This window comes from Brassica napus, chromosome C5 (genome assembly GCF_020379485.1).
Source record: "Brassica napus cultivar Da-Ae chromosome C5, Da-Ae, whole genome shotgun sequence".
Lineage (NCBI taxonomy): Eukaryota > Viridiplantae > Streptophyta > Magnoliopsida > Brassicales > Brassicaceae > Brassica > Brassica napus.
The window spans coordinates 9,152,756-9,167,279 of record NC_063448.1 but is presented as its reverse complement, the minus strand read 5'-3'; the positions used below and the strand labels follow the sequence as shown (position 1 = coordinate 9,167,279).

Sequence of the window (14,524 nt, the reverse complement as noted above, 5' to 3'; positions counted from 1 at the left end):
TCAAATAAAAATTGTATATAAATTAGCTCTAAAAACCGAATAATTTGTTTTCCATTTAAGAACATAGTTTACGTTTTAATATTGGGAAAAAAATTTCAAACTACTGCCACAATAACATTGCATATTAAATAGGGCATAGTTTACATTCTAAAACCCATTAATAGATAAATAATATATAGGGAATAATAGAATGTACAATAGGTAAGATCAATGGCGTATTCTAGTGAAAGATGACTTTTTAATTTAGAGATATGAGAAGACATATTGAACTGACACAATAGCGTAATAGTAATTTTGTGAATAATTTTGAAAGGTAACTAAGGGAACGAAAAAGAATACTACATTCTTTAACGTTCCTTAAAAAGATTACTATTCATCAAGAATATTTTTTTTCTTTTCGTTCCTTCTCATTTCTTTTTTTGTTGAAAATTATACTGTAAATTTGTTCTTTGTTAATTTTGATAAGGAACCATCATTACTCATAATTCTTAAAATTTTATTTCTATTCATTACTTTCCTATTAATTTCTAATGTTCATGCAATGTTACCAGTGAGGCACGTACATATTTGTGGTTGTATATCATTAATGGCAATAAGTGAAAAAGTTGGTTACTCTCAATTCGGCTTATAATTTGCCAGGCAAATACATAGAGGTAAATATACTATTTGTTTAACTAAAGGTAAATTATACTACTTTGTTCTCTCAGAGAAATAACAAGTAACGCTGACTTTAATTTTTGCTTTATTATTTTTGTTTTCTTTATATTATGTTTTACTCCCAATTACTCAAATAATTTTGCTCTCATTTTCTCCATTTAATTTACTCATAGTTATTCTAATATTTATCTGTCATACCCTAAATGTTAGTTTTTAAAAACGTTTCTCATTTAATATATAGGAGATATGTTTCCAAATTTTTATAAGATAGAGTAAAATAAAATAGTTATAATTTAGATGCCTGACACGTGTACTGTTTGAAAATCACAAAAGCATCTTAAGAACACCCTAGATTTTGTGTTAAATCACAATTCACAAGAGTTTAGGCAACGTATTAACTGTATGAACCACATATTAATCTGCTAAGAGTGGTCCCAAATCCTAATTCTTGTCCCAATGTTCCAACGTATTCTTAATGTTCTTTTAAAAACAATTGTTTGGGCGTGTCAGTGTAATGTCGCTACAAACATTCGGATTAATGTTTCATTTCATTTTTATTTTTGCTAAAGATACTGCTAAAAAATATTAAATGGAGGATAGTACTTAGAAATTTTAAAAAAAAAGAGAAGAAGAAGGTGGAAGAGCAAGTTGACGTAAAAGACAAGTTTCATGGACACCGAGAAATTGTTTGCTAATCCAATGATGTTAATTCATTCGGTAACATGCAATTCTATTGGACTCTGATGATCATTTTATATTTTATTTTTATTTACATATCCTGTAAACTAGTAGAAAGCCTTCTTTTTATTCATATAGGTTGGATAAGTTTCATATGTATACATCGCAAACAAATACATTATCAAACATATATAGATTTGAATTGATTCCAAACTAAACTCTATAAATACTGTATGGTATGAGAATCATTAGATCTAGTTATCTAAATATGTCTTCCAAATTACAAAAAAAAAAAAAAACAAGTTCGGCCATCAACGAAATGGGAGTGTTGTTATATCTTCTTTTGTGAGTGTTACAAAAAAAAATCTTCTTTTGTGTTTCTTGGCATGAAGAGTCTTAAAATCTATTGTCTTAGAAAGGCACATCAAACTTTAATCATGAGATAACTCCGTTTAAACACATGACCAAGTTTTCAATCAACAGATCAATGTGAACTCACAACTTACTACTTAAATTGTAAACGTACAAGTGCCATAAAAGCCCCGTTGAAGCCTAAAGAAAAAGGTGCTTCTTAACCTTTCGACTATCATAGTATAGTGTACTTTATAATATCTTAGATTTAACTTATCTCAAAACCATACTATTTATTCATAAATTTTAATTTCCAGATTATAACTAATAGTAGAAGAGGCCATCCAAACTCCTTAAAACGAAGAACCCTGAATCTCTTGGAGTATTTGATAGCTGATTCTTGCGTACTAGATAAATTACACATGTAGTATAAGAGCATGATTATTAGGAAATTCTTAAGGTGAAGTTATTAACGGAATATAAGAATCCGTTTCTGAATTTTTAACTAAAAAAGTTCAGAATTGATTCTTAAATAAGAGTTTTAAAAACCAGTTTTTAATTTTTTTAGTTAAAAGTTAAGAGACGAGTTCTTATATTCCGCTAAGAACTCCACTCTAAGTCTGTATAACACAATTTTTTATTAATTTATTATGGAAAATACTCAAATTTCTATCACTTGTCTAAAATTATGAGTATTGGCCTTGAAAGTCAACGACCTCTTTGGGTAAAAGAGGACGGACAGAAGATTACCAAAGCAGCATCTGTTGTCAGGCACATGTACATTCTCTTTTCCTTTTTAAAACATCAGTATAACTCTATTAATTTGCCATTTATGTGTATGGCCACGTGGACTTTTTTTATTGGATGACAGAAGGTAATTGGGAATGGTGAGCTGGGACGCGAAAAAGAGCGAGCGCTCTTTGTATAATTTTCACTTTCCATTTATCTACTTTTTAGATTTTATAAACTGGATATCTCAGCAAAAAATTACTCAGTAATCAAATCTTATACTCCCTCTGTTCCTAAATATAGAATATTTAGAATAGTTTTTATTTTTCAATACGTAGGATGTTCTTATTTTTCTAAGTAGCTTTAAGTTTATCAAAAACTGTGTAACCAATCAAATTTAATAGTTTTATTTTGAAATTGGTTGAATAGTTTTTAATTTAAAAATTTAATGATATTTTTTAGATAAAAAGTAACTTTCTTAGTAAATGTGTTTTACCTAAAAAATCTTATATTTAGGAACAAAGGGAGTATTGTATAGTCTAATTTCAGCGGTGACTAGCGAGTAGTGTATATTTATGATTTAAAACTTTTCAATGTAAGTACAATACTTTAAAAAATATATATAGGACACTTGCCCAAAAAGTTGAAAGACAACCCCGGTCAATAGACTGGGGTTCTTAATTATTTGACATTTTTTTGTTTTTTTGTTTTTTTTACACTTTTCGGACTAAGAGACGGTTTTTATATATTTTATTTAGACGGTTCTTAGTTTTTCTTAGTTAAAATTTAAGAAAAGATAAGAACCGTCTTTTATCCGAAGTTAAGAAATCCAGTTAAGAGACTGGAGTTAATCCTGGTGTCATAACGAAGGGTTAAAGAGTTAAGGGGACATCGCACGAGCTTTTTTCGTGGATTTTCGTTGATTTATTTTTTCGCTCTTTCTTTCTGACTTTGTTCTTTTAGATTTGTATGCACTCTACTTTAGCACTTTGCGATTTTTAATAGTTTTTCCGTAATATCCAAGACTATTGTGGATACATAATTGATGATCAATAATACAATTTATAGCAGACATGACTAAACTTGGATTTAAACGGCTTGTCTTTTATTCTATATATTGTTTGACGTTTGATTTGTATGTTATGAGTTACGACACTGAGCTGACACCAATTCATCAATCGTCTAAGTTAAATGCATTGTTGAAAACCAGCACTGCTTCGAAAAAGATACTAACATGCATTATCAAATATACTTAACTGGCGGATGTACATCGATTAAGAAGGTGGCACTTGCACCCATGAAAATTTCAAATTGTTTGTAACATACCTAAATTTTACCATTTCTCTCCTACTAAAGAATACATTTTAACCTTATTTTTATATTATATGTGGTTTGCCCCCTCAAAAATTTTATGCTACGTACATCCGCCACGCCACTGCTTAACTCCAATCTTCATATAACTGAGCATAATATTTTGTAAAAATAGTCATGTAAGGTTTGGTGTAGTATCGCCTCGACGATCAAGAATTAAATTCTTTACAATATTTCATTTGCACACTTCTTATGGCCACTTATGGGGTTCTTAGCTCAAAAATGCCTATGTTAGAAAAATACATTTCGGAATTAACACTTAGTTATATATATAGATATAGAACATACTATATGACATAAACTAAATTTACTCCTTCAAATTTCCTAGTCTCAACCGATAGAATTTTTTAGAAATACCACCCTCGATAACTATGATTATATATCTTTGATATCTAATGTTTTGCATGTGCCCATACTAGCAGTGGAAATGGGAATGTACCCCTATAAAGCAACTTCTATATCGAATCACAACACCAACATACATTTATGTAAACTAGACACACAAGTTTATAAGTAAATAACAAAATCCAGGAGAACCCTTTCCGTGTGTCACCATAGTAACCATTGAATGTTATGCATTTCTAGGGATTCAATTTAATTTCTCGTTCTTAGAACTTCAACAGGCTGAAACAGATCAAAATGTAGTCTAATTTCTACATATCTTCAAGGTTGCTCCGCGGTGTATAAGCCGAGATCAAAGGCGTGACGTTCTCTCCAATACATGGTGGCTATATATATAATTAATTAAGTTTGTAGGGTTAGTTTTCTTTTTAAAGTTAAATGTATAGTTTAATCTGTGGGCCGTAGTAAAATGTAGAAGAATGTTGGTGGACTCGTGGGGATATGTGCTTTAATATGTAGTTTCTGAGTTGTATAAAAAAGCAACATGGGGATAACATCTAAACACAATATTACAAATTTACAAAAAGCAGTTTAAAATATATTTTTTTAACTTAAAAATCTCTCTGTTAAGTAGTCAAAGTTTGGAACTTGAACACCATCAAATTCATCAATCTTACTCCAAGTTGTCTAAATCCCTTCCCATTCTATCTCTATAATAACCAATCTTTATTCACCAAACAACTTAAGTTCATACATATATAAATTAATTCTCTCTGTCACAGAACGTAAAAAAACAACAACATGAAGGTTAGTTTTGTGATCCTTTGTGTTTATTGAGTATATAATCATAAATGATATGCGTTTCATTTAATTTTTTTCTTTCTCATATGGTTTCTGAAATTTTGTTTTTATCTTGTTGTATTCAGTTATTCGGGTGGATGCAAAACAAGCGAAATGCGAAATATGAGAATCATAACAGGACAAGCACTTCCTCTGCTTCATCTCGTAAGCTCTTACTTTCATTAAATCTTAACTTCAAGACTGTTGTCTGCTAGGAATATGTGCAAAGCAATGCCCCCAAGAGTCTTGTCACTTTAGAATTTGTGGTCCTCATTCTTGTTTTTGGATCTCATTTTAACAAGATTCTTGTCTTTGCTTCTTCTGAATTTGATTGGTCTTCTAAATTTTGTTCCCTGTCTTGAATCTTGGTTTTCAGATCATGTGAAGCAAGAGCCTAGAGAGGAGTTTAGCGACTGGCCTCACGCGCTGCTCGCTATTGGAACTTTTGGTTCAACAACCAACGGTGTGAGCCAAAACGAAAGCAAGAATGTTCATGAAGAGATAGAAGAAGGAGAGAAGAAGTCTATCTCACAAACCGGTCAAGAAGAAGAGCCTTCTTCCTCTGATGATATTGATGATTTTACTCCCGAGGAGGTGGGGAAGTTGCAGAAGGAGTTGATAAAGCTCTTGTCAAGAACTAAGAAAAGGAAGTCTGATGTGAATAGAGAGCTCATGAAAAATCTTCCATTGGATAGATTCTTGAATTGTCCATCGAGTTTAGAGGTCGAGAGGCGAATCAGCAATGCGCTATGCGCTGTTGTGGATTCATCTGAAGGGAATAAGGATGAAGATATGGAACGAACGATTAACGCTATATTAGGTAGATGCAAAGAGATATCTATAGAAAGTAAGAAGAAGACAGACATAAGCAAGAAGTCTTTCTCATATCTTTTCAAGAAGATCTTTGTTTGCTCAGATGGAATTTCTACGTCACCAAGCCCTAGCTTGAGAGACACGCTCCAAGAATCGAGAATGGAGAAGGTAAACAACATAGTATTTACATATTTGATTTAAAGATTTTTTTTTAAATCTCAGTTTCTGATCAAAATTAATTTACAGTTGTTGAAGATGATGCTACATAAGAAAATTAATGCTCAAGCCTCCTCAAAGCCAACATCATCTACAACAAAGAGATACTTGCAAGACAAGAAACAGCTCTCTTTGAAGAGCGAAGAAGAAGAAGAAACCAACGAGAGAAGAAGCAGTAGTGAGGGACATAAATGGGTCAAAACAGATTCTGACTGTGAGTTTTCATCAAATACTCATTAACTTTACTAAAATTCAAAAAGAAACAAGAGCTGACTCGATCTTCTTTTGCTTACAGTCATAGTTCTTGAGATCTGATGGGTCCTTCAAGCTCTTGGAATAACCTATCAACAACAAAGGTAACTAAGATAACACAAGTGAATCTCTTAAGCTTTTTGTGTTTCTCTTTCCTAAAACTTACGTGAGATACTCGGTTTTATCAACTATGCAGATTCAACTCTCGTCGAGAAAATTCAAAAAGAAACAATGAAACGGTTTCCTTATTTCGGAGGAAAATTTTGGAGCATCAGCACATGTATACCTTCTTGTTTTTTTGCATGATTTGTTCTGTGGCCAATTTGGTCCATTGAACCAAACATGTTCTTGAGACATACATACATGTGTATCGGAATGCATGGACACATACATGTGCCTATGTGATCATTTGTGTAATTTTAAGGTGGATAACCTTAGTTTATAAAGATTAGTACTGCTTCTTCATTATTACATTCTTTCTGCATTTGATTTAGTTATTTTGTAAAAGACAAGTAAGATCTTGAAATGAATAATAATACTTGTTCTAGTTTAACCAACTCAAACAATTAGACTCTTAGATCATTCTGTCCCAATTTCTAACCCATATACCACTACTTGGTTGAGTTAACTAATCAAACAATTTATATTAAAACTACTATTACCACCTGTGCTGCGCACAAATCAATTCACTTTTTTCAAAATTAGTTAATCATCGTCGTAAATTTTCAATTAGAGTAAATATTATTTAAAATATTGTATGAACAGTGGCACATGATATTAGAAGTATATGCGTTGAAACAAAACGGTTAAAGGGATAAACCAATAACTTTGATTTCATTATAAAATTGATACATGTTTGTAGAATTTTTCAAAAGTACATAAAATATATACCAAAATACAAAATATACTTGAAATACAATATTTGATGATTACATACAGAATAACAAATACTTAATGTAGTTTAGTGCAAAATTTAGATAGGATGAACGTAATAAATTTACTATTTAAAGTTTTGTAGATTAAAATTGACATTTTATGTTAATTTACCTAACATCTTTTTTTTTCCAAAAAGCATACATTTAAACAAAATTAACCCACGTTACTTATTTTGATAGTTTGTTGAATTTATAAGATCAAAATTTATAACTTTAGCTTGCCTTTTATATATTAAAAGGAATTGTCTTGCAATAATTAAGTTAAGTTTCAGCAACCAAAAAAAAAGATTAAATAAAGTAAATTCACCTTTGGATTCAGAAATTCAAGCTCTGTGATATATTCAACAATAACTTTAGCGTCCTCTGCTGTAAGGAATACTGGAAAAAAATTCAACAAATGAAAAATTAGTCAACAAATTAAAAAAGAATTGTAGAGAATTGAAAACATGCAAAACCTTCTTTGTCAAGGCCAAAACCTTATGCTTCGTATATTCAACTCGAAGATAAATGCCGAGAGTGTAGTTATGGTTGTCCAGGAGAAAATTATTTTATGCTCCATACTCTCTCTAAACCGTGACCATTATCGTACCAGTATCAATTGCTTCCCATAATTCCACCAAATCAATATAAAATCTTGTAGATAAATGATTTTTAAGTACTAATCTAGACGAAGAAAAAAATTTGTTGCAGAAAGAAAAGAAGATATAAAGAAACACATGTCAAAATTGAAAATTTAAGAGAGATTATAAGATTTTTTTTTTGTTGGGGAATATAGAAAAAAGGGGACATAACAGAGGGTTGAGTACGAAGGTTGTAAGGAGAGGGTGGAGTCTCCTCTGTTTTTGGGGTTATGCACTCTGTTTCTGTTGTTTCCACAGGGCATTACGGTTTGTTGTGTTGGTGTTGGTGTTGGTGTTGGTTGTTTGTATGAGAACGATGAAATATAAAAGGAGTCAAAAAAAAACAAACAGAGGGTTATAAAAAAAGGGGAAAACAGTTTAAAATCGTGGAAATGAGATTTTCTGTACGTGGATGAAATATCAAGATATAATTGCTAAAAATTAAGGATGGAAAAGAATTATTTTCAATCAATTTTTTTAAAAGTGTTTTCCATTTGTCAAAATTTGATTAGCCATCTGACTTGTGTTTTATTATATAAAAGATAAAATCATAAAACCAACTACATTTAACTAATTAAAGCAAGTTAAACTGAGTTTTGTTTTTATTCAACTAGTTCATCAGAATTTTTTTTTACGATAATTAATTATATTATTACAAACTATAAAAAACACTACAAAAACTATTCTAAATCCGACAATTCAATATGTTTTATAAAAATTCATGAATGACTTCATAACCCAACGTGAGGCGCCCTATAAGATCTAAAATATGGCAATACTTCTTGCATCATGCCGAATATCTTCTATGAACATTTTCTTCTTTAATCTGTATAATTCACTTTTATTAAGATTCAAAACTTAGATTTTCTACAGTAGAAACATTAATGAATCCATCAAATGATTGGATTAAAAGGGCTTTTACATTCCTCGGAAGATTTAGAATCGAATTGATGGCGAGTACCATGTAATGTTCTCCAAATATTTAAATTTGGTAACAATTAACTTGATGCAACAGTTAATTATGGGTTAGTTTAGAGAGAGCACTCCTCAACCATACAGAAATTTTGAGGTTCTAGCCCAAGCCCGTTTCAAACACAAGGGTGAGTATTTACATGATTTAAAAAGAGGAAAAGCCTGCTAACTATTTTTTTCTTAAAAAAAGCTGTAAACCACCATGTATATATCAGTAAGATTTTGGTATGGGTTTAATGAACAGTATCAGATTATGCCTTTTCTTCATTTTCCCAAACACGTCTTTATAACTAGTCGTAAACGTGAAGGAACAACGTATGGACTATTGCATCCGTGAAAGAGGCCATTGATTTAGTTGTTGACCAGTTCTTATTAGGTGGGAATGTGGGATCATAATATCTTCCCTTTCTCTTTCTTTCTACAGGAACTTTTTTTTAAGGCTGACATAGTAAGATATTACAATTACGATATGAAAAAGATTACATAGACGATTCGATAACCGACAATACTAGCCTTATGAGAACGTACGCCTAACTGCATCACCTGAGCCGTTCTATGAAGATTCACGTCTAACCAGATTTACTTGCACCATGTTGAAGATCCCTTGTAAGCATTTCTTCCGTAGTTTACATAATTGTTTAATAAATTGTTCTTTCCGAAATTCGAAACCTGGATTTTCGGTAATCTGCGAGAAATTGCATAGTTTGAGATTCGAACCCCGGACATGGATGTAGAAGCTTTTAAATCTTAACCAATAGGCTACTGTCCTTTCTATGGGAACTTAGGAAACGGCGAAAACACGCTAATCACACCATACTATTGCGAGTGCGCCGGAATTTTCATTGTGGGATTAATAGTTTTAGTAATTTATAATTTAAAAAAAAAATAAGTTGTCAATGATCGTTCAAAACTTTTATCAAAAAAATTGTTCAAAGTAAATTTTGAAACTAAAATATTGTATTTTATATGGTTTATAGTTTAATTTAAAATGATATATATATATTAATCTTAATAATTAATTAAATTAGACTTTTTACTTATATAATTTTTGTAATCATTGGTATTTTGTCATAACAAAAATTTTAAACCATGGATCATAAAATTTGAATGTGAGACTTTTAACAGTTTTAGTAATTTATAGCCGTTTGTACAAATTCAAAATATAACATATACATATCTAGATTTTTATTATATGGTTATTGTGGTTGTTTAATTTATTTAATAGTTTAAAATTAAACAAATATGATAGAAGATACACTATTTTTTTTATCAAATCTTTATTATTCACAATCATTAATAGTCATATATACTTTAGCCACATTAGACAATTCCGTAAATTTTATTTAAGGAAATAATAAAGTATATTAATGATGAATTAATTGTTAGTTTAATAAAAAACTTATTATATAATTAGATGAACCAACATATTTCTGTAAAGATTCTAAGAATCATTCTAATGATGACATGTGGGTACAAAAAAAAATTGTAATGCTTTTCAAATAATATATAAGGGATATAACGATGAATTATTAACTTTATTACTGTTAATGACGTAGTATGAAACCTACTTTCTTTCACAAGAGATATATCTCTTGTTAATAGAGTATTATTTTGTTATTAGCAAACGCATTATGCCAAACAGTTTTTAAAAATAGATATACCACAAAGTATTAAGGTCTAAACAGTTCAAAATGTGTATCATAAATAGCATTAAATCATAAATGATAAAACCCAAAACGAAAAGTTTCTCCTCTTTTTTTTCGTTAATTTATTGGAGGCTATTTTTTTTTTGGAACAATATTGGAGGCTATTAAAGCCAGAGAAAATGAGGTTATAAAAACATGAGCGAGCTCTACACATCCCCTCTTGTTATCTTCCATTTTACGCAGGAAACAATAAAAAAACCAAGAAGAAGGTATTATACAATAATACATATTAACAGAAAAGGACTCTAGAGATTATTATTATTTTTTTTTTGACAAAGGGCTTGACTCTAGAGAATTGCTCCTTACCATTTACAAGATGTCGAGAAATGAAAACGCTAAGGCACAACCACTGGAGAAGTCCAACTTTACCCGGAGATGTAGTCTGCTCAGCCGTTACTTGAAGGAGAAGGGTAGTTTCGGAAATATTAATCTTGGGTTGATTCGAAAGCCCAATTCGGATCGCGTGCTGTCCGGAAACTCCGATCCACCAGGTACTATTTTATATCTTTCCTCTGTTACGGCCACCACTTGTAATAGTAGGCTGAATGTTTAGTTATGTTTTTGTTCCTTTATTTGCAAGTCAGTTCTTTAAATCTGAAATAACTTTCACTTGTAACATTATGAAGATGAGAAAACCGTTAGAATCTCTCAAACAAGATGTTGTATGTCCCGGGGAAAAAGAGTTTTTAGTTTTATTTTTTTAAAGATTTATTCGAATAAAGCTAACCAGAGTGTTTTACTCTTTGTTCAGGGAAACAACATAAGGCAGATTCGGAAACCAAAACCCTCGATGTCTTTCAGAGGGTTTTAAAAGGCGAACCGTCTCCAGGCAAAGCCAACGAAGATTCTAACCTCAGGTCTATACTACTATTCTTTAAGATCTTTGGGAGAAAAATGTTGTTAATGGTTTTGTTCTAAAATCTGGTTTTGGTTTATAGTAACCCATCAGAGCCAGGAAGTTCGCAGCTGACTATTTTCTTTGGAGGTAAAGTTTTAGTATACAACGAGTTCCCTACAGACAAAGCTAAAGAGATACTGGAAGTGGCTAAGCAAGCCAAGCCTGCGACTGATATTAACATTAAGACACAAATCAATGTCGAAAACAACGACAAAAAAAGCAACATGGTTCTTCCTGATCTTAACGAGCCCACAAATTCTGTGGATATCGTCAATCAACAAAATCAGGTTGACGGGATGTGGTAGCTCGTTTGGTAAGGATCTTGGGGGCCAATTGTCATGCTCCCGGGTTCGACGCCAGGCGGAGGGAAACTGCCCATCCTGTCATCAAATGCGGTACTGGGTGTTGGGGCTTGTCCCCAGCCCAGGTATAGCCTTCCCGGGTGAAGTGGACCGCTGCCTAACCGGGCCCAGGGAATGATCCACGTAAGTGGGGAACCCTGGATTATCAAAAAAAAAAACAAAAACAAAATCAGGTCGTGGAACGTATAGCACGTAGAGCTTCGCTTCATCGATTCTTTGCTAAACGGAAAGACAGGTAAAACCAATAATTAACTTGACCATACTTTCTAATGTTACTTCAAAAAATTTACTGATTCTTTTAACATATGTTATCCTACATGATTCTAGTATATATATATATATACTCACCAACCACGTGATTTTCAATTTTATTACCATTACAGAGCAGTGGCTAGAGCTCCATACCAAGTTAACCAAAATGCGGGTCATCATCATTATCCTCCCAAGCCAGAGACTGCCCACGGTCGACCACTTGAATCAGGGCAGTCGTCAAAAGCACCGGAGAAGGCTGTTGTTCAAACCAGTCCCAGCCAAAACCAGAAGGTGATAAATATATGTCTATAGAGACTGAAGAAGAAGGCCAGTGTTCGAAAGATCTCCAGCTTAGGCTATAGTAAAATTGGCTCAATATTTGTTATGAACTAAGTTTTTAGATTAAAGTTTCCATCCTTTTGACTAATTTGAATATGTTTTTTTTTTGTTTTCTACTAAAGTCTGTACTCTACTTATGTATGTAATCATAATCTAACTTGAATATTCATAGGGAGTTGTAATCCTGTTTTATATCTCAATTATAGTAGAAATTGTCAAAGTAAACCAATCAGCTTGTTTTAGGAAGTATGTATTCGAAGACGGAATGACAAGGCTCGATTTTTTTTTCCTCTGAATTTGATTGATGAAACTATGAACATACAAGATAATATCCAAAAGCCGGCGGAAACACATTACAATCCCCGGAAACATAGCCCATAAACGGGATTCTCAAACCCAAACAACGGGCAACAGATACAACAACTACGACAAACACTAGAGGAGACTACACTCGTACAACCGAAACCGAAGACAATCCTTGTGAAGGATAATAGAAATAAGTCGTCCAATCATTGAACAGCCGGCACTCTTGCCAAGAACCAACCAAGCACAAGAGAGAGTAAGCGATGAAGTGGCCAACATAACAGCATCGGACCACAAATACCCGAACCATCAGTTCACGGTACCAAGCAAGAACCAATACGCCTAACAAGAAACTCCAAATCTAGAAGAGATAAACACCCGAAACTAAAGCTTCCTCCTCAAGCGAACCTTCCTCGGAAAGCCTAAAACCTCAACTTCATTATACTGCTTCATCGAAGCTACCGAATACAGAGAGAATCAGGAGCAAATCCGGAAATCACACTTATTAAAAGACCGCGAGAAGGACTCCTTCATGCCTGAGAGATGGAGAGGTGCAAAGAACCCTGCAACTTCCGGAGAATAATAGACATGTTCTACTCATCACACACAACCACACCACCATCACACCACCACTTATACCGTTGCTGAAACCAGACAGAAAACAAACACTAAACACCAAAAAAGACACCTTAGATTCAAAACCTTTCAATTTCACACCCGAAATACACGAGAGATGGGAAAGACTAAAATGAGCCTGAGTCACAAACCGATGAACTACCGTAACTAGATCTGAAACCACGACCTGTGCTGCTACAAACGGACCCAGCCACAACCGCCTTTACTACAAAGGTGAGACACGGAATCGACATAAACGTCGACCAAAGCCATAGAGAAACAGCATAGCTCACCCTGTTCGTGACTCATCCCGAGAATCAGTCCCAAAACTCACCGGAAATGAAATGAAAAACCAAATAGCCTTAAATAGAGATAATCTACAACAGATCTGAGCGGCGGTGGTGCTAACGGAGCCACCACGCGCCGGTCACCGGAGCACAAACTAGAAGAAGCGGAGAAGAAGAAGTATCGCAAGATCGAAACAATCGAAAAAAATCGAAGTTCCAAGTCTCTGATACCAATTGATGGAGCGGAAGTACTGTCTAGTAACCGATAATGCAAAGTTAAGGTTGAATTCTGAGAATACCCGTTATCTTAGCTTTCTTAATACCGTTGAATTCTTAAGAATGCCCGGAAATAATGATTCACTATATATAACAAGGTGAAAAGTCCTAAGTCCTTAGGGATTAATATCTAATCTTTTATCCTTAAGTCTTAATCCTAATCTATTAAGGAAAACTAATGTTTATCTAAAAACAAAACAAAAAGGAAACCAAAGCATAGAGGAATAAGGATGTAAGCTATATCAATAGTTGAGGGAGTTTTTCATAAAAATGGATCCATTGATACATGAAGGTTTTGTCATTAAAATCCCTTTCTAAAAAAGGAAAGATTCATTAACTAGAAGCCAACTACCCTCACGGATCACTCCCTCAAGCCTCAAGCTAGCTCTGTGAAGAGAGAAACCCTAGGATTAGGAAGAAAGGCGTCGAAGAAAACACACAACACCATTTCACAGGTTTTTCCCTTTTCCGACACTTGTAAAGAACACAGTCTATGAGCAATGGTGATATCGTCCTCGGATGAAACAATCGATGTTGTTGTCAGCGCCATGGTGTGGTTCATCTATCCATTCGCTTTCATGATTATCACAGCAGAATCTCACCCAACGAGGTACCAAGAGAAGATCCAGGAGCTTCTCTTCTACTGGTACATCACTGAAACACTCTCAGGCCGTCATCCTTGGATGGAAATCCAGCACTTGGTAAATCCT

At 33.0% G+C, this 14,524-nt stretch overlaps 1 protein-coding gene and 1 pseudogene across 3 annotated transcripts; both read left to right on the top strand.

Moving 5' to 3' along the window:
- Window positions 1–1,267: 1,267 nt before the first annotated feature.
- LOC106450179 (protein LAZY 2-like) lies at window positions 1,268–7,330 on the top strand. Of its 3 annotated transcripts, XM_022702825.2 has the most exons (5): window positions 4,995–5,133; window positions 5,345–5,949; window positions 6,028–6,211; window positions 6,293–6,353; window positions 6,446–7,330. In XM_022702825.2, the coding sequence occupies exons 1-4, from the start codon at window positions 5,016–5,018 to the stop codon at window positions 6,310–6,312; spliced, it is 927 nt and encodes a 308-aa protein (XP_022558546.2). In that variant the 5' UTR covers window positions 4,995–5,015; the 3' UTR covers window positions 6,313–6,353; window positions 6,446–7,330. The 3 variants fall into 3 exon arrangements, with proteins under 3 accessions (XP_048614161.1, XP_022558546.2, XP_022558545.2); XM_048758204.1 differs by adding an exon at window positions 1,268–4,935 and having other exon boundaries at window positions 5,055–5,133; window positions 6,028–7,330; XM_022702824.2 differs by having other exon boundaries at window positions 6,028–7,330.
- A 3,293-nt stretch (window positions 7,331–10,623) lies between these two features.
- On the top strand, window positions 10,624–12,517 carry LOC106450176 (annotated as a pseudogene).
- The last annotated feature ends 2,007 nt before the right edge of the window (window positions 12,518–14,524 follow it).